General features: G+C 41.8%; 1 protein-coding gene across 1 annotated transcript; it reads right to left on the minus strand.

Moving 5' to 3' along the window:
* Positions 1-744: 744 nt before the first annotated feature.
* On the minus strand, positions 745-27,099 carry HSD17B3 (hydroxysteroid 17-beta dehydrogenase 3). Its single transcript, XM_050328876.1, is given in 9 exon segments — positions 745-812; positions 9,052-9,118; positions 9,603-9,839; positions 10,103-10,183; positions 11,881-12,016; positions 13,003-13,060; positions 15,357-15,462; positions 26,531-26,611; positions 27,061-27,099. Coding segments are annotated over 9 exon segments (873 nt in total).
* Positions 27,100-27,279: the final 180 nt, after the last annotated feature.

A 27,279-nucleotide genomic window follows, 5' to 3' on the forward strand; every position in this document is an offset into this window, starting at 1 on the left:
ACATTGTGTTGCTAAGAAACAGCCCCAGGAAACTGATTGGAAGAAATACTTTTAGCACTCAGGTGGAGTTACTGTAAACTCTCAAAACTGGAGACACAGTTAAACATGAAATTGCCCTTTCCCTAGGAAAAGCAGAGCGTTTCAGTGGCTCACATCACAAAGCAGTGTGTCTCAAAAATGCAGAACTACAGCAGCTGCCGTGCCCTGGTGAGGAGGAAATGCACTCAGATCACTGCTGAGCGCAGCAGGGGCCACACAACCTCCAAAGTCACATTTGTGTCACACACCATTGCAGAGAAGGACAAAGAAGAAATGCAGTGGGCCTGGGTTTTAGCCTCTAATGGACACACACTTCAAGCCTCGTGGCAGTGAGAAGGTTTAGGATGGTTAGGAATAAGGGAGGCCAGGAATGAGCTCCTAGCATAACTCCACAATCCTGCAGACTTGTGGAGAATCAATGGGACAATAACTGAAATGCTTGTAGATTGTGGTTGCTCTCAAAGCACAGGAGCCAGTAACAAATTACTCACCTGTTGCTGCTTTCTCAATTTCCCCTCCACAGAAACTTAATCCACTCGCCCTTGGGCATTAGGCATTTGCCTCACAAGCTGATTTCTGTCTTCATGCCTGCACCTTTTGCTCTCCTAGGTCTTTGTTCTTGCCCCTCAGCTTCAACACACTGACACATTCCTAATGTTTGTGTCTCCAGGTCTCATTCTTAGGCTGTCTCACTGGAGGTTGTGTTCAAAACTCACACCTCGCAGACACCTCTCCAAGCTTCTCTTGCCACCAGGTCCACTTCTTCTGTAAATCTGTCATCCCTTTCCCTAGACACCCCTCTTGTCTCCAGGTTCCCTTCTTCTCCTAGATGCTTTCCTAATACGCATACCTTTATTCAGTAAAACGCTTTCTTTCCAGGTGAACCAGACATTTTTCCACTGTAAAATACAGGAAAGAAGAGAGAAACAAGGAGAGACAGGCCCTTGGCCGAAGTTACAAAGTGTTTGATTCGTGCTAGGAAAACAGGTTTAATTTATCTTCATCTTAAAGGTCTTTAAAGAGAGATATCCATTCTGTCTGAAGTGAGATGTGTGACTACAACCTTAAATCATCAGTGCTGGTAAGCACAGGCTGGTGAGTAGGGGAGTACAGTGGATTGGAAAGGAGACACAGGCAAAGACCCAAGCTGGAATAAAAAGAAAGCATAAATATTCAGTTACATTTTTGCACTAAGCCTTATTGTCCAAAGACAGACAAACAACTCAGATTAAAGTGGCCGTATCTGCTGTAAATATTAGACAAATAAAACTATCCGTATGTGTAACAAGCAGGGCAATATAACCACCTTTGATCAGTGAGAAGGTATGTAACATTCTTTCGTGTTCTGCAAAGGCAAAAAGATGTTCTGCTCACCTAATGCCACTTATATCATTGTTTGCTCTACCAGAGCAAGACCCAGAAGTGCCTCTGCTTGTGTGGAGCGCAGTGCAAAGAGATAGGAGCCCATAAAGCAGCCAGATGATCTGACTCCCAGACATGTGGGTAGGAACAGAGCAACACAGGGGGATTTAGACCCAAGTGTGCAAGCAGAGCAGACACAAACCAGGACCAGGTGTGCCCCGATGGGCTGATCTCCTGTGGTGTTGGTCCTTCCCCAGCCCCGTGCTGACATCAGGGGCTGCTGGTGCGAGCTTGCCCCGTCGGCAGTTTCGGAAGTTATTAATGTGCAGGGCGTGCTGTTGAGAGGTGTACAAAGGGCAGGACTTCCTGCTGGATTTTCAGACCTTCCAGCCAAGTGTGGAGCTGAAACGTGCTGTGCTCTGTTGTATGGCTGAGGTCAGAGCAAAACGTCACAACCCGTGATGTCTTTACCTGGGTTTTGCGGAGTTCTGGCTAAGAAAAAAAACACCCTTGAAATCAGCATTTTGTTTTTGGGAGGCTTTTTGTTACTCCTTTTAAATAGGAAAATACAGGATGTACTTTTGGATAGAGCAGCTGAATGAGTGCACAAGGCTTACAGTGCCGTTAGTGAAACAAAACGGGGGAATAAAACACTAGCCAAGCCTGGCAGGGTTTTATTTTGTGGTCATAGTGCCCTCCCGAGGTATCTGTTCATATAGCTGCGTGGCTCCCCCATAGTTTTTAAACTTTTTTATTCATGGGGCGGCGCATGCGAAGCCTAAAGACCTAATTTGCTGTCCGAGCCCTGACTCGTTCTGGTTTTTGTGCAGCCCGGAGTGCTCCCGAGCGAGCCCCGTCCCCGCAGGCTCCAGCAGCGCTCGGCTCTCCCTGCGGGCACAGGATGGAGTTTGTGCTGCTGCTCCTGCTCCGCTTACAACGCTCTCGCAGCACCTCTCAGTGGCCAGCCCGGCTCTCGCTTTACTCAAATGGGATGCAGAGCGCATCCCTGCTGTGCCCACGGGTCGGGTCAGTCCACACCTCCTCCCCAGAAAGTGCCGCAGCGGTCCTGCCCTACATCAGCATTTAAGAGCTGATATTTTCATCTCTTAGTTTCTGTGATAGCAGTTCAATGTTCAGTGAGAGGCATTAATTGGTCTGATTAGCTCAGCCAAGCCACTCCCCCGCAAGAAATCCGTGTTGCTTAAAAAACCCCTGTTAGGACTGAGTGTCTAAACAAGATGGATTACAACACTTTAGTTTTGCTTGAAATACAATATCCATTATCAGCAGATTTCTGGGTTTATGCTGATCCAGTCTGTCTCACTAGGGATTGAGCCAAAGCCCACTGAGGTCACTGGAAATCTTTCTTCTGCCTTGCTTTCCATGTTGACAGATCAGTACTTTCTAAAGCACACTTGTAGAAGTTAGCCCAGGCTGCACAGGGGAATTGAAGCAGCTGTAATCTTACTATAGGCCACATCTTTTTTTCTTAAAGAAGTTACTTCAGGCTGTACAATCTGTAGGGAAAGGATTAAATTTTCCAGCTCTTGCAGTGTTAACATATTCTGAGCCATTAAACAGCAGTAACACTAACCAGCCATCCCTATGCCTGCAATAAGTCTTCCAAGAAAGTGGCTTCACATCTAAGTATCTCTGATGTGGGATAAATGTTCTTGAGTCCAGGGGGGGGACACTTTGCCCCAGAGGTCCTAATGATCACGTCAGACCACCTGCTGAGCCCTGTACCAGCATCATTCTCAGCCTGGATCACTTCCCTTCCATTGCTCCACTTCAGGCACTCCAAAAAGGCTTCAGTCTCCATCAAAGCAAAGCATATTTGGACTTCTTCCTTTCCTTTACTAATATGTTTTTACTATTATTTCTTTCCACTAGTCACTTGTATAGTAATTTCTAGGTCAGAGTGTATTTGAAGACAGTGATAAGAACTTTGATGCCCGTTTATTTAATTTTCACTGATCTGTCACTGAAGATTATTTCCCCTGCACAAACTGTGCTAACAATGCAGCAAGTGGGACATCTCCTCCTAGGCCACAGCATTTCAGCAGTCTCTCACTGCACTGAAACAGGCCTTTATCACATTGGGCAGTTGCAACCACAACCATTGAGCTGCACAGAATTTCCAAAAGGTTCCCCGGGAAAGCCCGATAGATTTCAAATCTGTTCTCAGGGAGTAGCAGTCCTGGCTGCCTTGGTCCATCTGGGAGGTACAAACTCCTCCAGCAGATTTTGCACTCTCCCCTCGTGCTAGCAAAGCTCTCAAGGTGGGACTTGGGCGTGTAAAGCTGTGTTTGACCTTGCTCTCCACTCTCTCTGAACCATTCAGCTCTGAAGTTTGCAGAGTAGTGGAGGGAAGAGAAGGGGAGAGAGGAATGTAATAGCCCTCTTGGGCCAGCTGCCTTTCCTGTGTTTTTCTTCGCTGAGCAAGTAGCCAGGAACACTTACCAGACTTCTTTTCTCATGTAGATCTCTTTCTTGGCAACATTAACAAAAAGCCCCCCACAAAACCAACCAACCAACCAACCAAAACCCAAAACACTGCAAAAACCAAACCAAACCAAAAAGAACAAAAACCTAAAAAAGACCCCCCAACAAATAAGCAAGCAAACAATAAAACCCAACCAACCAAAGCCCCAAACCAAGCAAACAAGCACCCAACCAAAATCACCAAAAGCAAAACCTCAAAACATTGTGGAGAGGCAGAACCGCCCAAATTCAGTTGGATTTCACACACTGGAGAAATCTACACAGCTTTAATTAGAAATATGTTTTATATAACATTTCAGCCACTCTTGTTTTTAGTAATTTCTGAAAGGTTAAAATACACCAAAATCAATGCAGGAGACTTTAGTCAGAAGTGTTTTTTGCTGTCACTCTCTCAGCTCATTCAGTAAGCTGAACAGCAGTTTCAGTGTAGATCACACATACTGTTCTGAAGTGGGGACCCAGGTGTGTCACTGTGGATGCAGGTATCCAGCTTTAATATCCAAGACTGAAAATGTGGTTTAGACAGCTCTCCCTGTGTTACAGCTGTCCCAGGGGATGCAGGGGCATGCTGAGGGGCAGTTTGCAGCAGGTGCCTGTCGTGCCGCAGCCACAGGCAGTGACTGATGGTCTTGGGAACGCCCTGGGTCGCAATGCTGAGCTCTGCCTTGGGCTCCAGAAACCCAGATGTACCAAGATAAATGCCACTATGGCTGCAAGACCGTGCAGGAGGTCTGCTCATGTTTGCTCCCAACCAAGAACGCTCTTTTAAAAGAAGAGGTGGGGAGGGGAAGACAATTGCCCTTTAACTAAGCTGTGATTAATTTGTGACTCTTGAGATGCCATTATGGTGGAAAGAAGAGAGGACAGAGCAGAAGAGTCAGGAGACTGTTTGAAGACTCTGTGTTTTAGGAGGACTGACGCTGTCTGAAGAGCACACAGCAGTCACTGGAAGGGCAGTGCCCTCAGCCTCTCCCTCAGCAAGGCGCTCCCCACTCCTGCAGCTCTGTCGTGCAGCTATCGCAAATTCATTCTTCAGGCAAGCTGCCACATCACATTCTTCTCTGGTGGGTGGCCCCTGAGACAAGTAGAGCCCTGTCTGTATTACCAGTCACGATAACAGACTGTTTACAACATTAGGGTTCAGTGGTTTAGGTTTTTTCCCTTGCTGTAAATTTCTTGCCTAGAGAGAGATTTAAGCCCTGATCCTTGTGAAAGTGAGGCTTTGACTCGATTACTGATGTCACCCACTGAATGAGTAAAACATTGTTAAAAGCAATCCTGCACTGCATAGTGCCCGTTTCCCTTAATCTAGGGGTCCTGCAGACTCACTAACTACATTTCTTACTGGAGTGGTTCTCTTCTTTGCCTGAGCACGTGACTAGTGAAATAACTGAAATCAGTGTGAGACAAAGATTTGCTGTTTGCATCCCGTAACTAAAAATTGTTTTAGCTTCACTCAAAAAAATAGTGATTTTGGGGAAAAACAAACAGAAAAATAGTCAAAAGTAGAGAAAACCAACCCAACCCACACTCAACACTATATTGGCCCAGCACATCCAAACCCCTTGGTGAACACTTGCACTGTGGTACCTGAGAGAAGTCTGAAGGTCAGAAAGATCAGATTTTCTCCATTACTGGGGAAATTACTGAAGACCAACTTCAAGGCAACCAAAACCATCAGCACTGTGGCATCACACCAGGCACGTGCATACAAACAGTGTGTGGGCAGTTGCTGAAGCAGCTGAAGGAGGACAAGCCTGACCAGATGGACCTCGTGAAGTTTCCCAGCTTTCTGTCACTGACACAGAAAAAGGGATCAAATGCCCCCTCAGCAAGTTTGTGGATTACACCAAGCTGAGTGTCACAGTTGACACACTTGGGGAAGAGATGACACCCAGTGGGACCTTGACAGGCTTGAGGTGTGGGCAAATGTGAGCCTTAAGAAGTGCAGCAAGGCCAAGTACAAAGTCCTGCACGTGGGCTTGGGCAATTTCCCACATGAATACAGACTGAGGCATAAATTAATTGGGAACAGCCCTCTGGAGAACTTGGGGATTGGGTCCCAGAAAGCCAACCCTACCCTGGGCTGCACCAAGGGAGGAGTGGCCAGCAGGCTGAGGGAGCTGATTGTGCTCTTCTGCTCTGGTGAGAGAGAACAGAGGAGCACTGCACCTGGAGTGCTGCATCCAGCTCGGGGGGCTCCAGTACAAGCGAGACAGGGACCTGTTGGATTAGGTCCAGAGGAGATCCACAGTGACAGTCAGAGGGCTGGAGCACCTCTCCTTTGAGAACAGGCTGAGAGGGTTGTTCAGGCTGGAGAAAAGAAGGATCAAAGGAGACCTGACTGTGTCCTTCCAATATATAAAGCAGCCTTGTAAGAAAGAGGGAGACTTTTTATCGTTGTCTGTAGTGACAGGACAAGGGGCATTGGTTTTAAACTGAAAGAGGATAGATTTAGACTATATATAAAGAGTGTTTTCTTCACTGGGAGGGTGGTGAAGCACTGAAAAGGGTTGCCCAGAGAAGTGGTGGATGTCCCAGCCCTGGGAATGTTTAAGGCCAGGCTTAACAGGGTCCTGAGCACCCTGGTCTAGCTGAAGGTGTTTCTGCCTGTGGCAGGGGTGTTGAGTAGGTGATCTCTGAAGGTTTCTTCCAACACAAACCATTCTGCCTCCACTGAAGGCATGGATGGCAGTTCTCCATCAGACTCCTCGCTGGAGTCAAAGTGCATAAGCACAGCAGAGTTTGGCTCTGGGTGAAAAGCCATTATTTTTGTTACTCAGTTTGAAGACACTCAACTTTCTGAGCCATGGGGCTCCTTAACAGGCCCAGGCTCCTCGCAGGCTGGGGCTGAGGAGACATGAACTGTGCTTGTCTTGAGGTCATCCTCCTTCTTCTGGGTGGCTTGGGACAGGGGTTTCATCTCTCTGCACCTCTTCTTCCCACTCCGTAAACAGGAGTAATGGTGATCCTTCCACAGAGAGAATGCAGACATTTTTATTGTAATTAGCAATGTTTAATCACAAAAGGGGAGATCCCTTGCTATGAGTGCTGTGGGGGAGGCAGAAGGGGTGACCTGTTGGTCTGCTCCTCCACCTTCTCCCCAGACAGACAGTACTGGGAAAAACTCTGGCATCTTCCCCCTCTGTTTCCATTTACCCACCAACCAGGCCCAAGTTTAGCAGCAAAAGCAGTTGTTTGTTTAGCACTCAGAGAAAACAAACAGCCTACAAAATGAAGAGGAAGTCATGATCACTTCTCTTCCAGGCTTACACACTGATGGCTCATCTACTCACCAACCCCTCTGAAGAGCCAAAGGAGAAGAAACCTTTTTTGGCAGACTTAGGTTAAATTATCACCAGAGAGAGCACCCTGAGGACTGCAAATCAACAAGATCCCAGCCTAATACGGTGCAAATAGAATGGGGTGGATAAACAAGGTGAAGAGACATGCTGCATTTCGTTTTCTACCTGAGAATGCACTGACTGAGCATTTGCACACGTGGAGGAACAGGCACTTCTACTGATGGCAAACACAAACTCTGCATTACACACTCGGCCCCCCAGTTCAAGGTGCATTTCCCCCAGGGACTTCAGCAGCTTTTGGTCCACATGCAATATGTATCATAGATTATATTTCATATTTATTTGCTGCACAGCTGCACAAATATCACACTTGGAAGAATACAGTTTACCCACCTGAAAACATAGTCTTTATGGAGTGATGAACAAATCATTTCTATTCCTTGCTTTTGAAACCAGAAAAACTGAAATGTCCAGCACAGATGTCTCATTTTCACTTCCAGATGTTTTCTGTGTTGGGTGATAATAATCAGTAATAATTTTATTTGTAGTTCTGACATGAAAGAACAGAAGTGTATCAGAGGTTTCATTGAGTTCAGTGGCAGAAACGGTTCATGGCAGCCCATGTGAATAAAGTGATTTTTTTATCACTGTTTGCAGACCTGGGTCAAATCTGATTATGCTGCAGGAAAGATACATATCATTTTATGTATTGCAATTCTTGTTATTTCAGAAATCTCAGCTCAACCCTTAGTTGTTCTTTTGAGATTTACAACAAGAGGTATAGGAGGCATGTGCAGAAAATTGGGACCTAATGATGCTGTGTTACAAGATGTTGCCTACTAGCTTCAGTGCAGCAGGTAGGTATTTCTGGAGCCAGTAGGGTACATTTTGTGATTTCTCTCCCTTCTGTGTGGCAAAGGTTACAGAGACTCCTCCTCACACTTGGAAAAAAAAATCCCAACTATTTCTTAACAAGGTCTTTGCTTTCTTAATGCAGCTTTACAAACACTTTTTGAAATGAGGAAGTTAAATAAGCACGCAAAATGAGAATGTACACTAAAATCACTGATTTTTAACAAACAGAAATGCATCTGATTAAGAAGGATAGAATAGCCTAATCTATTTTAGAAGAGAAAGTTGGAAAGGATTACAGTGATCATCTAGTTTAGCTGCCTGACCACTTCAGGGCTGACCAGAAGTTAAAGCCCATTAAGAAGGGCATTGTCCAGATGCCTCTTTTAAAGCACTGAAGGGCACTCTGTCCAGGAGCAGCTCCATCCCAGGGGCAGGACCCAGCTCTGTCCTTGTTACATTTCGTGCCACTGATAATTGCCCTTATGCCACTGATAATTTCATTGCAGACCTCCAAAGGTCCAGTGTGCACTTTACATTCTGACAGCTTTCCTTTTCTTCTTGCAAATTTCCTTCTTCTTTTCCAAAGAAACAAAACACTCACTGAAAGCGTGAAAACACACTGTGAAAAAGCTGGAAGTAAAGCAAATTACTGTTTTATTAAAGAACATCAAATAAGCATAAATATTTGTGGCCTCCAAGCTTTTGTTAAAAGAGTAATATAAATTTCTTAGAGCCTATTTATGGCCCACGGAAGTCCCTGGAAGAGCTCTAGCAAATTTTATGCTCTTTGAAAAGGGTCAGGCATTAATTTCTGTAATAGGTTCACTGGATCAAATCACATCACTTGATAGGTGACTTAGATGGAGCTTTGGCTCAAACTCTATTGATTCACACACACAGACACTCTGTAAAGTGCATCTTGCTGAGGTTTCCCATTGCACATTTTCTGAAAAGAATGACTCTGTTAGGGTTTTCTCCACCAGACAGCTGGTAAATACATGCAGGACTGCTTCTTGAAGTCTGTCACTGTGGAACACCCAAAAAGGGATGAACTGCCTTCAGAATAACCAGGCAAAAACAATAAAAAGGCAAAAGGTTATAGAAAACTCCTGAAAGAAATTAACTGAGAGTTCAGAAAGGCCACAGAAAGCAGTAAATGCAAAAAGTTTTACTTTAATCTTTCAGTATGTACATTTCTCTTAGAGCAAAATGTTAATTCCTCTCAGTTTTCATCAAATGTGTTCCCTTGCCTATACTTTCATTTAATGCTCATCATTAACAGCTGCCATGTACAAATATTGATGGTATTGTGTCAGTATGGTATCAGAAGGAAATTATGTCCCTCCTTTTCCCCACTAATAACTTCTGAAACTGCTGGCCAATTCTTGTCAAGTAGAGGTCTCAGAAAATTCCTTAACAGGGTCATGAAAACAGGCAGCTAGAGAAAGGATAAAGATGAACCAGGTATCAAACTGAACTCAGCTCAAGACACATAAGCAGAGAAAACCATACTGTGCTGTTACAGCTGTGCTTTACTTGTGTATTCCTCTCTTCAAATTTTACTGGTGCCATATCAGCCTTAGTAACACATTCTTTCTTTCTCATCAAATCAAATTCAATTAACAGAATTTCATGGGCTAAACGTCCAAAAATCTCATCTCCAGAGGTGGCACACTCCAGTGATTCAACAACAAACTCTTCTGCTGCCTTTGTAATAAGGTCTGGGTTTTGGTACATTTCCATTGTAGTGGAGACACCAAAAGGAGTCATTACCTAAAAGAATAAATCCTAGTAACAGTGTAATGCCATCTCACACTTACATAAGGCTGTTCACTCTGTGCAATCCCACAGCATCTGGTAAATTATAACAGCACTAAGGGATGGTGCTGTGGTGGAATAAGGAAAAAAGCTGCATACAGGGAGGAGACAGAGCTTTGACAGGGTCACCCAGCAGCACACTGAGAACAGCTACATGATATAGGTTTTAGCACCACAAATATTCTTGAAGAGTTTGCTAAAATGAAGCCTAATATGGCAAGATACAGCATCTCCTATATGATAACTCCCTTTCCCTTATACTCTGCATGTAGTGCTTTGGAGAAAGTGCTTATAAAAGCCTCGAATATAAAAAAAACAAACCAAACCATCAGCATAGGAAACTAAATATTCTCACATATACTCACAAGTAAGTGTGAACATGTCCTTAGCAAAAAATGGCCAAGTATCATGCAGTTTAAGTCACAGTGCAGTGGTGGAAAACACAGAAATCAAGTTTTCAAGACGTTTTCTGCTGGTGCACAGGAGCAACAGCAAGACTGATTCTTTTCCTGCACTGGAAAAGATGGAACCTGGCATTGGCCTGAGACAGACACATAGCAAGTATTACTGCAGACTGCACTGAAAGCTTTGGCACATTTGTGAAAAGGTAGAGATATACCTACCCAAGTCCCACTTTCTCCAGATGTTGTTTCATGTGGCTCTCTTCTCTGGATGACACCACGCCAGTTAGACACTTTCACTACTGTTTCTTTTGCAATAAAAAGGGTAGCAAAATGAAATTCATGCCTTCAGTGTTTACCTAGTAGCATAGCCTACAAATAAGATTTTCAAAGTCAAGTATTTTTGAATTAGAGGGGATTTTACCTTCAGTCTTTCAGGCTTATCGTTCAAAGTTTTTCTCCACACCACGAAGAGTACACATACACTAACTCAGTGTTAATGTTGGGTTTCTTTTAAGACTGATTTTAGGAGTTAGATCTCTGAGAAACAGTCAGAAACTTGACAATATTGGATCACCTCTCTGTAATTAAAAAGCCAAAAGTCCTACTAAGGAGAAAAAATGACCATGTTTCAAAATCATCATTTGACAGTCTTGACATTTTAACACCAACACTGTCATGGTATTGCATAATACATTAGCATGCTGATAAGTAAAATAGTCTCCTTTCAGGGGGTAAGAAAAACAACAAAAAAAAGGCATTTAAAAAAACCAAACTGAGTAACCAAACAAACCCAAAAGAAAACCCCAAAGGTAAAAGGTAGCCAAGAATGAAAAAAGGCAACATAAAGCAACCAATGTACCATATCACTTTGAAATGATGCTAAGTAAACTTTTTTAAGAAACTGAAACTGTCTGGTTTGAATACAGTTCAAATTTTGAGTAATGAGAAACTTACTTTACAAAGAGAAAAAGGAAACAGAAGAGTAAACTTTCTTACCAAGAATAACATGTTTGGTGGGTTATATTGTTTGTTTGTTTGGTTTTTTTAGCAATCTAAACTTCAGCTATGTTCAAGCAATTACTGTTAGAATTTGTCATTTGAAGCAAAGCTAAGCTGAGCAAGTTGCTTCTGGGGTTTCATTCAGAATCATTCATTCCTCATTTTTATAAGTTCTGGGATTTAAATTCAGAGCAAAAATTTAAAGCGAAATCTATGAAGTCAGGCGACTCACCCACCTACCAGGAACTGTATTCTTGGTTCCATAAGCAAAATCCAGCACTTTTGTGCATTTACAGTTTTAAGCAAACCAGCTAAGTGAGCCAGTAAACACCATCACTTTCCAGACTGAGGACAGGTGGTGAGCACTGGTGTAACACTGTTTAATCAAAGGCAAAACTATTCCAATTATCAGGCATGCTCTCAGCTGGATTTGGTTTACACAGCTTACTCAGCCACTTCTAATGCACACAACTTCACTATTTCAGTGGAGCAACACTATTTTGAGTCCTAAAAACCTGACCTTGTTACTCTGCTACAAGGTTTTGGTGAACACTTGTTGGGGATTTCTTTGTAAAGCAACAGGAAAGACCTACCTTAGAAGCTGAGTATATTGTACAGAATGGACAGGAATATTGTATGGACAATATGTTGAATGGACAGTATATTGTATAGAATGGACAAGGGAAAGTACCCAGACCAGAGGACAGATTCAGAATTAGACCCTTCTGTCTGAAATTTAAACAGTGACATTCAGTTTACATTTGACACTATTACAGTAAAAGAGTGTATAAATGGAGAACATTTTTTCCCTGCAGAAGACATAGTTCTCCTATTATACTGCAGATTGCACTTTCCAAAGACCTCCTTTTTACTGTTTAGTTTGGCCTAAACCAGATAGGAATAATGTCAACATAAGAGAAATTTAAAAGCCTACTGCAATCAGAACCGTGGGGATGTTGTACATGCTATTGCACATCCAACACAGAAGAAAAACTGCCATCAGAGGAAGGATTTTATGCTCCTCAGTAACTGGTTGATGCCCTTTGTTCATTAGCCAGCCCATTCTTTTTCCTGCTCCGTGCATCTGCTGTTTTACCTTCCCCGTTCACAACTCCCTGTACAAATCACTAAACCCAACTCATTTAGCAACAACCAGGAAAACAAAACAAAACAAAACAATTAAACAGTAAGAGGTAATTTTGTTGCCAAAACTAAAAGCATGGGCTGGCCTCTAAAATGCAGCAGTTAACCACGTTTTTTAGAAAATCCCATCTGAAGAGCCTAACTTCTGGTTTAGGGACCCCACATAAAAAAAATTGTATTAATAGGAGAAAAGGGATCCTTAATTGCGTATCTGAATTGATCTCTCTGGTTAGTAGCACAGCTGTCACTCTTAAAAGAATATGGCAATATATTCAAATGACATTTCTTGCCTAGTTAGACCCATCACATACCATTCTATTTCTGCAACACCTAGTTGCTTTCACCTGGACACAGACCTGTATTTTATATTCTTCTGACTGGTTCTACAATTTACTGACAATTTGTAGGAGTTCCTATGATTCACTCATACAACACTAACAGCAGTAGAAGAAATCTTACTGACTGACAGACTGTAAAGTGCAGAAATTGATGATGAAAAAGAATAACACCCCTGAACACACAGAAGGTATCAGCTAAAAGCTATTCCAAGTAGTACAAAAAATAATTTTTACCTTGGTTCCACCTGTTGCAAAACTATTTTTGTCATCTATAAGACATTGACAGGTTGAACTACAAATGTAAGAATTGTATCCATTCTCCTTCTTTCTGATAGCATGTTTCAACTGATTCTGTTTTATTCACAGGATCCTTCACTTGATCAAGCCCCAGTCATAGGTGTACAACTCACAAAGCTAAAATATGACACATTCAAAATTTTGGAAAACAGTTTAGAAATGCTAATGGTCTGCAAATCATCTGAATTGCCAAAAAATTCCAAAGGTTAGCCTTCTAAGCAGTGGAATTCTTCTGTTTATTCAAAGCTTTTCAAGAGTGTCTGAATTTCATCACTCTCCAGTAGCTGTAAGTAGAAAGTCAGCTCCATGTCCTTTTTTACATTTTTACTTCAGGCTCTACCTGGATCAGAAATAGCAGAAAATCATGAAAAGGGAGTATTTTTTCTGCTACCAAAAAGAGCTTTAGGTTCTTTTTAAATACTAATTATTTAATCATCCACTCTTACAGTATTATTTTAACAACAGACTTAATCAGGCATCTGATTTTTAAAGTGCAATTAAATCCATTTTTTAGGTAAGAAATCTGTTCCTGTTTGTGCATTTGAAAAGAAATATTCATAGTAAGCCTAAGTCCCATGGGGAGGTCATACTATGAGTCTTCTCAGAATAAGAGTGTGGCCTAACTTTTGAAGAATGAAAAGTAATGAAAACCAGTGCAAATTAATGGTGCAGTTTAATTGAATACTTATTAATTTATTATTTTAACAATTGATTATTTTTATTGTGTCACTGTGCACAGTGGGATAGTTGTGCAGTGTGGGGTTCACACAGGAGGTCAGCCACGTCAGCTCGGGTGAAGGGGAATTTCCAAGTAAAGTGGAAAACGTGGGAAAAGGTCCTTCTTTTGCTGACAATCCCATTGACATCTGTGGGAGCCAGGATACCTGGAGCTCAGGCACCACGCTGCAAGAAGTGGTGAACAGGATCCTAGCAGGAATCCAGACAGAGAGGGGAAAAGAAAGCCAAAAAAAGATGTAAAGATTACTTGGACCAAACCATGAGGAGCGCCGGTTAAGAGAATGCTTTCTTCTTTGTAATCTGGAAGAAGGGGAATTGTTTGTGAAAATCCCAGGGGGAAGAAGTTCACCAAACTTTGCTTCAACTGATATTACATAATTTTCCATCTGAAGTCATTAAGCAGCATCACAAATTTGGGATATAAATTTTGCTAGCCAAAGAAAGACAAACACCTGCTGTTAATTTTCATGTCGTGCTTAGAAAGACATGAAAGGGGTGAAAGCCAAGGTTGAGACAAACTACAAAGCTCTTCTACTGCTCGTGTTCCTGTTAACATGCTGCCTGCAAAGAGCAGAGCAATACAGACCCTGATCAGTTGGAAAGCACGAAATACTAAATGCTCTTGTAAAGGAAGAAGCCAATCAAAATATGCTTCTTCAGGCCCAGTTCTTTTCCAGCTCCACTGAAGAGTTAATACACACTGATTGTAGCAGGGGCAGAATCTGTCCCTTGTTCAATGGAATTACAGCTCCTCATTGCTACATTAGAAATAGAAATCCACAGAATAATCCTACTTCATCTATGCCTGGTCCATTAAAGAAACTGCATGAAAGAGGATTATTTCAATGTTGTTAACTGGTCAAAGAAAATACAATGGTAAGAAGCAAATCCAGACAAAGTCCACAGTTCATCTGGTTAAACAAATGGCTTCTCCTCCAGACCCAGAAGATTTTGAGCTGTATGTGAAGAGAAATGCTGTTTAGTATCAGGTCTTGTTCTCACTGAAGTCACCAATACTGATCAGTGCTGACTACAGGAAACAGAAATACAGACTAATGCTACAGTTCAGGGGTTGGTTTGTCTGTCTTTTGTTGTTGTTTCATTTGTTTCACTATTTAAAGGATGTTTATCTTAAAAGAGAATAGCAAAAACCTTCAAATCCCCATCTCTTCACTGTTCCTTCATGAATCAAGGCAGATAATGTCAGCCACAGGCTCATTTCAGACCGAATATAAGAACTGCCTAGAGCTGTAAAACAACCAACAGAGACAATAAATTCCTTGAGGCCAAATGAAAAAGAAGTCACCCCACAAGCTGGATGCTGCTTGTAAAGCAGCAGAAGAGGTGTCACAGGAAAGAAGCCACTGTACACAGAAGCAAGAAGAATGCTTTGGAGAATCCTAATTCACTTTTAAAACTCGTTCATGATAAGTAATGCTCAAATGCATTAGGCAGCTTTGGCTAATTTGTTATGACAGATCATTTACAAAAGGGTTTGTTTAATACACTGCAGCCATAAAATACTCTTCAATTAACAGACCTGAATGACTCACTCAGAACAACAATATCCAACCCTTTCAGATTGTTTTCAATGTTCTTGTACACTGAATTTTTAGTGAAATCAGCTTGTATAACCTTCACCTTTTGACCTGTGGCCTGCTGTGTAATTAAAAACAAACAAACAGAAAAAACCCAACCGACCAAAAATACAACCAAACCCCCAAAATAAAACAAAAAAACCCCAAACAAAACCTCAAAAAAACCCCCAGACTTTTTGCATCTACCCAGAAAGGGGGAGAGCTGTAATTAAGTAATGATTACAGTCAATGTTGAGAAACAAGTAGTTGTCTCATTCAATAATGTCCACTGTACAAGCTATTGTTGCAACTTTCTTCCATTAAGAAATAATACAGCACAAGCATAACACTCTCACTCTACCCCATTTTTTTCAGGGAAATGGCCTGGTAGACACAGGATGAATTTATCCCCAAAATTAGTGGAGTTTTTCTTCTAAATTCTAAACAAGACTTGGGTCCTTCAGCGAAGTAAAACAAAACAAATGCAGAAATGAACCACACAGGACTTATTCTCCTGGTTCTCATAATATTTACAGATGAACACTGTCAGCATAGGTTAGCCAAATGAACTTGGGTGCCAGATCCTCTACATAAGCACAGTTTTGCAGAATGTTTTAGAAGCATTTTGATGGATCAGATGAGCATTTTAGCAAGTGGAACTTATCCTTTTTTTTTTTACACAGGAGGAGGGGGAAACAAGGATGGATGTGATACACTATTTCCTGCGTTATTTTCAAACAATTCCTTGCCTGCTTTGACATTTGTGATCCCATGGGCTGAACCTTGCCCAGGACTTTGCAGCACTAAAAGGCATTTCAGGGAGGGTACAGCTTAAATTTTACAAGGTCCATTTACACAGAAGGAAAAGGGAAATGTGTGTGATTTTTCCAGTGTCATTGCTATGCAGGAGTGGAGCCCAGCTGTACATTACCATTTTTCTCAGCAGTGGATTTATTGCTGTTCATATTTTCAATGAAGTTTCATGAGGAAGTTTCATAGAAGCTCTTATTTACTCAGTTTTAAAGGTGAGGCTCTCCTTTAAAGGGGCCCACTAAGGTCTCTCCTAACTAGATGTTCACATTGTAAATTCTTGCTACTAAAGCCGCTTTCAAGTTTTATGGGCAACCTGAAATCCAGATGAAGTTTGCTGAAAAAGTGACAGGCGAGGCTCGGAAATGTCAATAGAATATCGGATTGCAGGCTCTCTGCAAGTGGCAGGAATTCAGGTGCACGCAGATGGCAGAAGGTGTGCTTTGGAGAAACCCTCTCTCTGCTTGTTTGGAGCCTGATTTTGTCGTACAGCAGGCAGAGCACTGCCTTGAATAGGAATCAGAGTCACTTCAGATTTCTACCCAGAAATTCTGCCTCATCCCTTGATGTGCTTTCAGCAGGAAGAAGCCTTGCACCAGCTGCTGCAGGAGAGCAAGGCTGGCAGAAAGCTGGTTTTGGGTCCAGCTTTGGGCCAATTTGCAGCAAAACAGAGCCTTTGTTGGAGGATGAGATAAAGTTGCTCCCTCCTAGTTGCTCCTCTTTGCCCCTGCATAAACTGCAAGTCTCTACCACCTCACAGTACTCAAGTAATGCAGTTTGACCAAAAAGCAGGCACTCTGACTGCAGATCTGAAATGTGGGTTGCACCTTGTGTGCAATTTTAGAGGACATCTGTCTCCATGGCAGAAGAAAGGAGGAAGGAGTGCCCTTTTCCTTGCTGCCTTTCCAAGCTGCAGTTCTCTGTATGAAAGGGACAAAACACCCTTTGAACCTTCAACCTATAAAAGCAACTCTAGTGGCAAATGACCCCGTCATGGTCCCAGGCTGGGCGAATGGTGAAACTATAAATAAAAGGGCATTGTGAGTGTAAATGCAGTGAGTGGGAAAGAACAGAGCAACAGCTGGAGCAGACACCTACAGTGACCTTCTGATTGAAGAACTCTATAAACAAAGTGAGACAGTCTTAAAAAGTGTAGTGGTGTTATGGCCATCTTTCTTATGGGCAGTCAGGTGGGCAGCCAAAACTAGAGCAACATGAAAATGAGGACCAAACAAAAGCTCAGATTTGGATTTTCCTTGCAGAAGGGCTTTGTACAGAGCTGTACTGCTGCAACCAGCAACAAGGACTCCAGATGGCTTTCCTCTGCCTCCTTTAAGAATAAACCAATACACTAAAAACCAGTAAAACTCTCATGCTGACAAATGAATTATCCAGGGATAGCTCTTCAGAAAATTATAACAATTCTGCAAAGGAGAGAGAGACAAAAGCCAATATCCAATATTCTTAGGTCTCTCCCTCTCTGTGACAAAGATTTATGGCAGCCTTTGAGGATGAAGAAAGGATGTGCAGAGTGAGTTGTTTTATGCCAGCCAGTGACTCAACTGCTGCCTGCTCAGCTCCCAGAGCAGGACAGACAAGGGGCAGAGGACACAGTACAGCAGACTGCAAACTCAGCCAAGAGCAGGCAGGACAGGTAAATGAACCAGCACCTTTCACAGGGCTTAGTGAAAGCAAGGCACATTTTGTATTCTTGACTGGTTTTTTATTCACTACTTTATTCTATACTAGCAGGTATAATTTTTGCATATTTCCTGCATCACCAAATCCAAATTAATTAACTGCATGTTCAGCTAGTCTAAACTGATACAGCTATATTTTCACTGAAGATCCCATAGCTTATTTTTCCTTAAATTAAGATTTATTTTTACCAAAAAAACACCCCAAAACCCTACCAAAAAGAAAGAATCCCCCACAAACCAACCCCAAAACAAAAAAAACCAAACAAATCCCTACCAAACCCCACAAAACCCAACCACATTTTTTGGTGAAGAATTTTATATCTTTCAGAAGTAGTTTTTATTTTTTATTATTTGGCATTAACAACCAAATGGCACAGATCCTGGTCATGTAACTGGATCTTCAGGCATAACTCTGCAAACAGGACCTAACTCTGCCTGTACAGCTTCCTTAGGAAATACAGGCAGAAAAAATAAAAAAGGAGTAAACCCTGAGCTGGACTTTGGAATCTGTGGAACATTTCCAAAATTTTAGCATATAAGCCCACAGCCAGGGCTCCCTGCTGCTTTTAGTATCTCCACATCAGATACTCTGCACTTTTCACTGCTGAATTTTTTCTCTCTCTCCTCTTCTTTGTGTCATCTATTTGCTGCAATGCACCCATTTCCAACCTGACACAATAAATAACAGATGACTCGAAAACTCTTTAGCCTTTTTTTTCTCTCCAGGTTTCTATTATTATAACTCTCCAACATTTAGCTGCAAAGAAATCCAACAATGGCACCAGAGCTCACCTGTTTTCCACAGAAGTTATCTTTTATGGCTGTTCACTTAAGAGGGACTAGTGTAGACAACAGCCACTGTGGTGCCACAGTTACAACTTCTTACAGAGATTAAGTCAGGGGGTTTCTGCTTTTCTCCTCAGAGATTCCTTGCTTTCCAAGGCAAAACAAATCTATCCCTCCCACACCAAAAAAAAAAAAAAAAAAAGTAACTAAAAAGAGAAGCATATTGGTTAGAAAATTTTGGAGTCCAATGCTTGATTTTGGCAGCTATAAGTTCAAAAGTTGGAGACTTTTTCACCCACTTCAGGTCTGGCACATCCCTGACAGATGCTCTGGTCTCTCCCAGGTGAGCGTCCTGGGTTGATGCTCCGTTGGAGTTACCTGCTAAGCCTCCTTAAAGGCAAGTCTTTACAACAGAGATGTAGTTTTGGGGTGGCACATACTTTAAACAAGTGAATCAAGCTGGTGGATAGAAGCCATGTATAGAAAGAGAGACAGTGTAAAAAATTATCTTCATTATAGCAATCTGTAAGGTTAATGGGGGATAAAACTCATTTGACTCCTAAATATATTCTGTCAATCTCAGTGTATTTCTACAAGCTATTCCCCAGGGTAAATGGCTAATTTCCTTTGAAGGAAAGAAAGGGAACATTAATTCTAAAGAAACACTACATAACTGTTTAATCAAGAGCCAAATGTAATTTGAAAACCTAAACAAACAAGCAAACAAACCAACCAGGTACTTTGATTTCAGTTTTAGTCCTCCTTTGCTGTGCTCCAAGAACTAGTTTAAAGGTACCCTTATTTTCCTAAGCATAAACAGTTTGATAAATCCCTCTGATGAATCTCATATTACATCTCCTTTGCCAGTATTTACAGGTCTTAAGGGCAGATAAATGCAGTAAAGAACACACATTCTTCTTCTTCTTTTTTTTTTTTTTTTACCCAAACCCATTATGCTCTTTGAAAGACAGGATATATTTTTAGGGTCCAAGTGACACAGCAGTACAAAAACCCTGTTTGTAGAATTGGGGCAGTAGCTGAGGGGTGTGGCTGTAGCAACATCCAGGGCCCTGCTGTGGTGGGTGCTGCCCCAAAGGAAGACACCTGCAGATCCCTGCAAAGTCAGCTTGCAAAAATGGGAGGATAAATCTGAGACAAATACTTGCCAGCTTCAGAGGCTGCTCTCTGCAGTGAGCTCTCCATATTGTTGCCTAAATGGCTGTGGGGAAAAAAAGGACTCCAAGCCAAATTAGGTAGGAGATAAGATAAGGATACAAAAGTTTTAATGAGCCCCCAGGCTTTCTGGAATACCCCAAGGTGCGCTCCCCCAAAATAGAGATGGCCACAGTTTTTAGAATGATTTTCACCCAATCCCTGTCCAGCCACCACCCAGGTTCTGCCCCCGCCACGCCTCTTGGGAATTGGGTCTGGGGGCGTTTTGGGACCCCCTCTTCTTCATCTTCATCTTCCTCAGAGCACGTAATGTCCTTGGAGGCCTTCCAGAATTCTAGGCCTGAAGGTTGTTGGGTCTATGGCTGTATCTTGTTCCGTAGGGTTAGGGTGTTCTTCTACAATTCTACCTTGAAAAAGAGACTAAACAGGCTATGGAATTTAGGGAATTGATAGGGGAATGGGTAACAGGGGTTTGAGCTGGTGTTTTAAGGGTAAAGGGATAATATGCTGCTACTCTAAAATCTACATTTACTACATAACTACTTCTAAGGTCTACAAAAATTAAAAAAAATCAAAACATCAAAACTCCAAGGTATCAATATCATCACTGCATTTAATCCAAGTCTCGCCAGCTACAAGAGAGGAATATGGCAGTTGTTAGAAAACAGTAAGGTGACAAGAATCTTTCAATTTTTTACAGTTTTGCAAAAAAGGCAATAATAGATTTTTTTTTTAATTGTTCTCATTCACCTGTCACCTGCCTAGTGGGTAAACAACAGCTGTTAAAGCCAGGCCAAACAATAATCAGCCTTATGGCAGACTTCCAAAACATTTCCTTCACTGTATAATCTTGGACCTTTACAAGAAAAATAGACTGACAAGAATCAAATCCCAATAATATGAACAAAAATAAATACCAGAGCCCACTTCAAATGACTGAAAGTTTTCAAGGACTGAAAACTACGTGATATTTCCCAGAAACATATCTTTGTTTTTGTTTGGGTCTGTGAGCGCAGATATGTTGATGGCTCCCCAGTCATTTTACAACTTCACCTTTCACCATAACATTTTTTTACCCTGAGGAAGTAGATTAAGCATATTAAATTGAAGGCCCAACTGATTGAAAGGATTTGCATTTTATTAATTTTTTTTAAAATAGAAATAAAATCTGATGCAGGGCAGATGGATAAATTTTAACTTTCTTTTTTTGTTGTTGTTTTTGGGGTTTTTTGGTTGGTTGGTTGGTTGGTTTGGTTCCCTCCCCCCCCCCTTATTTTCTTAATTAGATGCAAACTGAGAAGGAAAAAAAAGAGAAATCAAATAAAGGAAAAAAGGTGAAGTCCATGCACTGAAAATAGAGTCACATAAATGTACATCCACAAAGATGTTGGCAATAGCTGGAATTTTATAGTTGCAAACACTATTTAATATAACAATCCACCATTTTGGTATTACCATGTGCAGGCCAACTGCATAACAAATAGAGAGTGATATTCCCACATTTTTCTGAGGCCTCCCATTCCTTCCCATTGGAGAGTTTTAGGCAAGGTCAGAGCAGGAAACACGGCCCCAGCTTTTGAAGCTGAGTTATTAACAAGTAGAGGCTGAGCTGAGTTGTCTGGATAAAGACAAAACTAACACTAGAAAAATGCCCATGAGGGCAAGAAGAGAGGTAAATTGGTCATCACAAAACATAAAACTAATGTCATCTGAAAGTAGCAGATTTGCTTGGAAGAAGAAACTCACTGGGGAAGGACACACTGGAGATCCATTCATTTCCACAGCTGACACCCTGCAACACTTCCTCCTTAAACCTCTGTGAGGGAACAGTTTGTCCTGTTGGGCTCTCCTGAAACAATGCAGAGAATGTGAAGGAAATAAGGACCTTCGCTCAAAAATGTGCTCCATCAGCAGCACCAGGGAACAACTGCCCATTAAATGCATCGGCCACAACCACTTGCATTTTCAGCCATGCTCACAGTCCTGTGCTTTTGGAAACCCTCTGACAGAGCTGATCAGTGCTCCAAAGACACCTGCACAGACTCGGATGTGTTGGGAGTTTCAAAAGTCTGTTTTAAGCACCCCACTTGAAGTTCTCAGGAAGAGAATTCTAATTGTCTACATGCTGGCAGATTTCCCTCTGCAGACTTGCCTACAAAGAGTCTGACTGAGGACATTTCCAGTCTGAGACGTGGCCTCTGTTTCTGTGTTCACTTGCCCCCTTCTGTCATTTGTGGGTGTTTGGGCAGGGACTGTTCCAATTTTTGCACCTTCAGACCCAAATATCAGCCATGTCATACACAGAATTATATTATATATACCCATACACAGCACTGGCTCCCCAGCACTCTGTAATGTGAAGCTGCTTCTGTTAGGAAACCCTGACTCCCAGTGGCAAAGGACTGAAATGCTCAGTCTGCCAAAATGTAAGATCACTGTTACCGAGTCCAGCCCTAACCAATGATGACAGGTCAGCATTTAGAAATGGGGATAATAATGAAGACACTTCAAGCAGGAACAGCACTCTGGAACCTCACAAATGCGTGGTTAAAAAGTTTAACCCAAATTAAATGAGTATTAGGCCATTCTGCACTTTCTAGCACGTTTTTGCAGCTCAGTCTGAGTCGAATTTTTTAAACAATAAAGCTTCATGAAAAGCAAGATACATGTTTTATATTCAAATCATGGATGCAATTGCTACATTTACCCTGACAAACTCATTATATTCTACACGGACCAGTAGATGTAATACTTCAAATTCCCCTTATGGAATCTGTAGCTGCCTTCCATAATTTTCTACCTTCTCTCTTCTCCAGGGCTGTGCTCACAAGGTCTCAGTGTTTCACCCTTTGTCTTTTCCCTACCTGGTGTTCAGACCTGCAGGGTCTCTGATTGAAGGACTCACTCATTCAAAGCTATGATCCAAATCTTTCAGCCCTTTTTTGGTCTAGCACACCAGGGCTGTGATGACAGGACACGAGGATTTTGCAGTCTTTCTCCTAGCTCTGCATCTGTACAATGCAAGTAGAATAGCAGCATTTTCAGGAATAAGTTCAAGATGAAGTGGAGAAAATGGAATATTTTTACAACTGGACCAGGAAAACTCAGATTATATATTTATTACTTCTATTATGCTGCTGGTAATACTACACAAAGTTTCAGGAAAAAAAAACAAAAACAAAAACACATGGGTTTAAGAGCTGAGTAACTGTTATATTAACAAATTAATGCAATGCCTCTCTAAAAATGTTCTGCTAAAACATGGATTAAATACAAGTGCCAGCCTGACTTCTCAGTGATGAACTATCAACAATAACAAGAACAGTGACCATGGGAGCCACCAACATCCTGTTTATGTCCTGACATCAGTGAGAAGTGTGCAGAGGCTAAACCATGAATCCATAAACCCATAAACCCAGTGTGTTTGAGGTGCTATGTCAGAGCAGATGCCAAAGCACATCTGCAGCTGTTCTATCAGAAAAACAGAACAAACAAGGCTACATCAGCACCTGAAACGCTGCTAACACTTCAGCAGAAATGTGACATCCTAGCAGCTGAGTTTAAACCCCACCAACCCAAAACCTCATGGACCAAGGGTAACAGAAACCTGGTTTTTCAAATAAGGATAGCAAAATAGAGCCCAAATCCCAGTACTCTGACCCCACATCAGTCAGTTAAAAGGTCGGGGTCGTTATCCTCAGGAAGACCAGTCCTTCCAAATCACCCTGGTCTACTTGAACACAGGTAGAGCCTTCAGGGAAGCCTGGATATTCAGGCTGCCTGGGCTCAGGATGTCAGAAATTCACCACCTGGTGTCAGAACCCAAGCTCTAGAAGAACAGAAGGCTCTGCCCATCAAACAAGACCTGCCTTCACATCAGCACATAACACCAGAGGAACCTACAACCAGAAGGACATCAGAGAATTTTGTACCCTGACATCAGAGCAGCAAGACAGCAGTGCTGAGCCAGGAACTCTGAAGGCACACAGATACTAAAACAGCAGGGTCAGATTTATTTATCCACGAGCCACTCACAAGTGTGTGCTCCGACCTCAGGCAGCAAGATGTGCCAAGTATGAGCTCATGTGGTGTGAGCCTGGGATCTGCCCCACAGAGCAGTAGCTGAGCACAGCTTCAATCAAAGGCACCACCTGGGGAGGACGGTACCTCTCAGCACGGATAAAGATGGCTCTCAGTCATCCCACAAATGCCAAAAATAATGAACAAATTGTCCACAAACCCCAGCCAGCTCCAGAGAAGTTTAAAAAAAAAAAAAAAGGAAAGTAGTTGTTTTACCCTTTCTCATGGTATAAGGCAGCCATTCACATGGTATAGCTGGCCTTTTAAATGGGATTTACTCCTGCATAACCCATACAGCACAAAGGAAGCAGAACAACAACAGAGGCTCTGACCTAGACATTCACAGGTTCTTGCACGCTTCACAAGGATAAAATATCACCAGGTGCTCACACACAAAATTATTTCAGCAAGCTGCACGTACAGGGGACTACACCCAGAGGCATGGTGTTAAATCAGTGTTTTTCTGATGATTCTTCTCCTTGCATCAATCCCATCCAGTTCCCCCTGGGTGTACGTACCCATCAGATCTGTCCCTTTTGCTCACCACTACAGCAACTCAGTGAGTAGACAGGAGGCAGCATTTCCCCTTCCCTCCCATGGGAGAGCTTGTGATTTTTGTCACAACTATGCCAAATGTTAAGCTCTAATATTTGTCTTGTGCTTCCTACATCTCATATTCCTTCAAAAGAACTTACTGCATTGCCACTCCCAGTAGTGGAAATCACGAGGTAGGTGTTTAAACAATGTACACACTTGAAGAGACCAGTGCAAAAATCCCGTAAGTGAAAAGCCAACTCATTTTCCTTTCCTGTGAGATAACGTTTTATAACCTGTGAGCAGAAGGCGTCACATCTGAACTCCTGCATATCACAGGTTGCTAACTGAGGTTACCCAGTCCCCCCAGCTCTGCAGACAGCAACTCATTTGCAACTCAAGTTTCTTTGCTGTTTAGCTTCTAGAAGGGGAGATGGTTTAGAATGAAGACACCAAATAAAAAATCTACCAGTCAGTCACTACGAGTAACAGCAAGGCTGGAACCAGACAGTGCTGAACAGCACAGGAGCACAGGAAGGTGCTGCTGCAGTGACTCTGCACAGCTACAGGGACAGCACAGATATCCCCTTCCTCCTGCAGCCTCCTAGAGCTACTGATTCTCAATTAAACCATTCCTTATAATTTTCATAGCTTGTAGTTTATAGTAGCTTATAGAGGCTTCTCCCTTACTGGCTGCTTCACACATAACTTTGAAAATGTATCTGCAAGTGTAAAAGCTAGAGAATCACATTTTGTGTGTTAATGCTGGGTCAGCCTACTGAAGGTGAAAAAGCAGATTAACTATGAAACTGGGAGGAAAAAAAGACAATTTAGGAGATTTTCTACTCTGTACAGACATTCAGGGATTATTCATTCTAGTTCCCTGGTTTGACAAGACCATTGAGGCCTGAATGACTTTTCTCTGAAACGCAGCATGAGTTTCCTTTCAGAATTTCATTAATACTACTCTGCTCATACAGGGGAGAAGGATTAGCACCATGTTTGTCACAGTAGCTGTGAATTTTAGAATAATTTTACTAACTTGCAGAGATAGCAATGGCCATTTTGTTAAAATAAACTGAAGAGTAAGTATTCTGTCTTACCTCACAGAGATATACTTTGCCAAACCTATTTATTTACCAGCTTTAATTTTCATGATTCTCAGAATCTCATGTGCCACATGATACATAAAATTATCCAAGACTTGTGAATTTTACTGGGCCCAGAAGACTTTGTTGATAAAAACAGGGCATAAAGGTCCAGTAAAGGAAAGAAGTCTCCCAACCTTCAGTGGAAACAAAGATTTTACTAAGAAGGTTCCACATGCTGCTCCTCATGTCATGCACAGAAGAGAGGTCCTTGCCTCACTTCAATAAAAATGAGGCTCATGCACTGCTTCAGAAGCATCTGGTATTCAGGAAGGTCTTCTGCACAGGTATGGATTTAATTTCTTTTTAATCCACGGTGAGATGTGCTAATTAAAAGCATATTTAATCCAGTCACATCAAGTGTCTAATCAGGAGAAAGGAATGAAGCACAAGTGTGCTGTTCAGGTCATTTCTTAACAAGAAGCCACATTCAGCGACATCTGTAGCCAAAGGGACTCAGAAACTGCAGAACCTGTTCATTCTTCTTTTGCACTGATCATCTAGCAAGCTTAAGAGAAACATCAATGATCAGTGGGAAGAAGAGGGTGTTAATTAAACTTTTCTGTTATTTTATGAGAATGCATATTATCTTTAAAAAAGCACTGCCAAGTTGCAGCCTTTGAAGATTTTAGACTAGAGCACATTTAGCTCATTAATGATAGGTCATTAAGGATGGGACACCACTTCAGGAAAAAACACATTGGAGCATCATCACTGGGAACAAAGAAAAGTCACTTTTTGAAAAGCAGAGAACATATGCTAGATATAAACTGTTTGCTTCACATACCAGGAAACTAAGGATATAGGCAGCGCTATTAAAACGAAAGACTCTGCAGTCTTATTTTTACTGTAATTGTTTAACATTCATAGAGATCAAAGATGGGTCTAAACCTAAACCCTCAAAAATAATACTCCAAACCTCGGGGATAACACGGATCAACACCACTTCTTCCAGTGAGGAGTTAACCTGCAGCCCAGACGTTTCCAGGGCAAGCTCATGCTGAAACCAGAACAAAAAATTTATCATGTTGTGTTACTGACACCTTCAGACAAAAAACAACAATATGAAGATGCTTTACAAGTAAAGATCATGTCCAAATCACAAAGGTGACGCTACCTCTAACTAGGAGATAAAAATATCATTACCATCTTAACAACAACCCAGTTTCCTCACACTAAAGCTGTCTTAATTTTTCCACTTTTGTTTTACCCCATAAGTAAGGCCAGTCAAATTTAAAAAAAAAAAATCACAAATTAAGAAAACAATCACAAATTACCCAAAGAATCACTCACCATTGAAGGAATACTTTAAATATGAGCAAGGTTCACCGTTTTCCACATGCAAAAATAATGCTGAATACTTCCTCTAAATTAAAAAATAGTAATAATAATAATAATTTAAAAAATCCCTTCAGTTTAATGATGGACTCAAAACATAGACTTTCATACCTGCCAGTTTTCTCTTCCACTCTTCCCTGTTATCATCATTTTCGTTTTCCTGAGGTTGATAATGAGTCTCAGACAGGTCTATGGAACTTCAGGGGCCTAGTAGGAGTAAACTAGGCCAAGGTACTGAGAGGAAAAATAATAAATTCTTAAGAATGGTAAGAATTGTTTACTGAGCCCAGTCGAAGGTTTTGGTCTGAGGCATTGCCTCTCTGACTTTCA

This window comes from Myiozetetes cayanensis, unplaced genomic scaffold (assembly GCF_022539395.1).
Source record: "Myiozetetes cayanensis isolate MyiCay16 unplaced genomic scaffold, myiCay2020 scf4, whole genome shotgun sequence".
NCBI classification, from domain to species: Eukaryota; Metazoa; Chordata; class Aves; order Passeriformes; family Tyrannidae; genus Myiozetetes; species Myiozetetes cayanensis.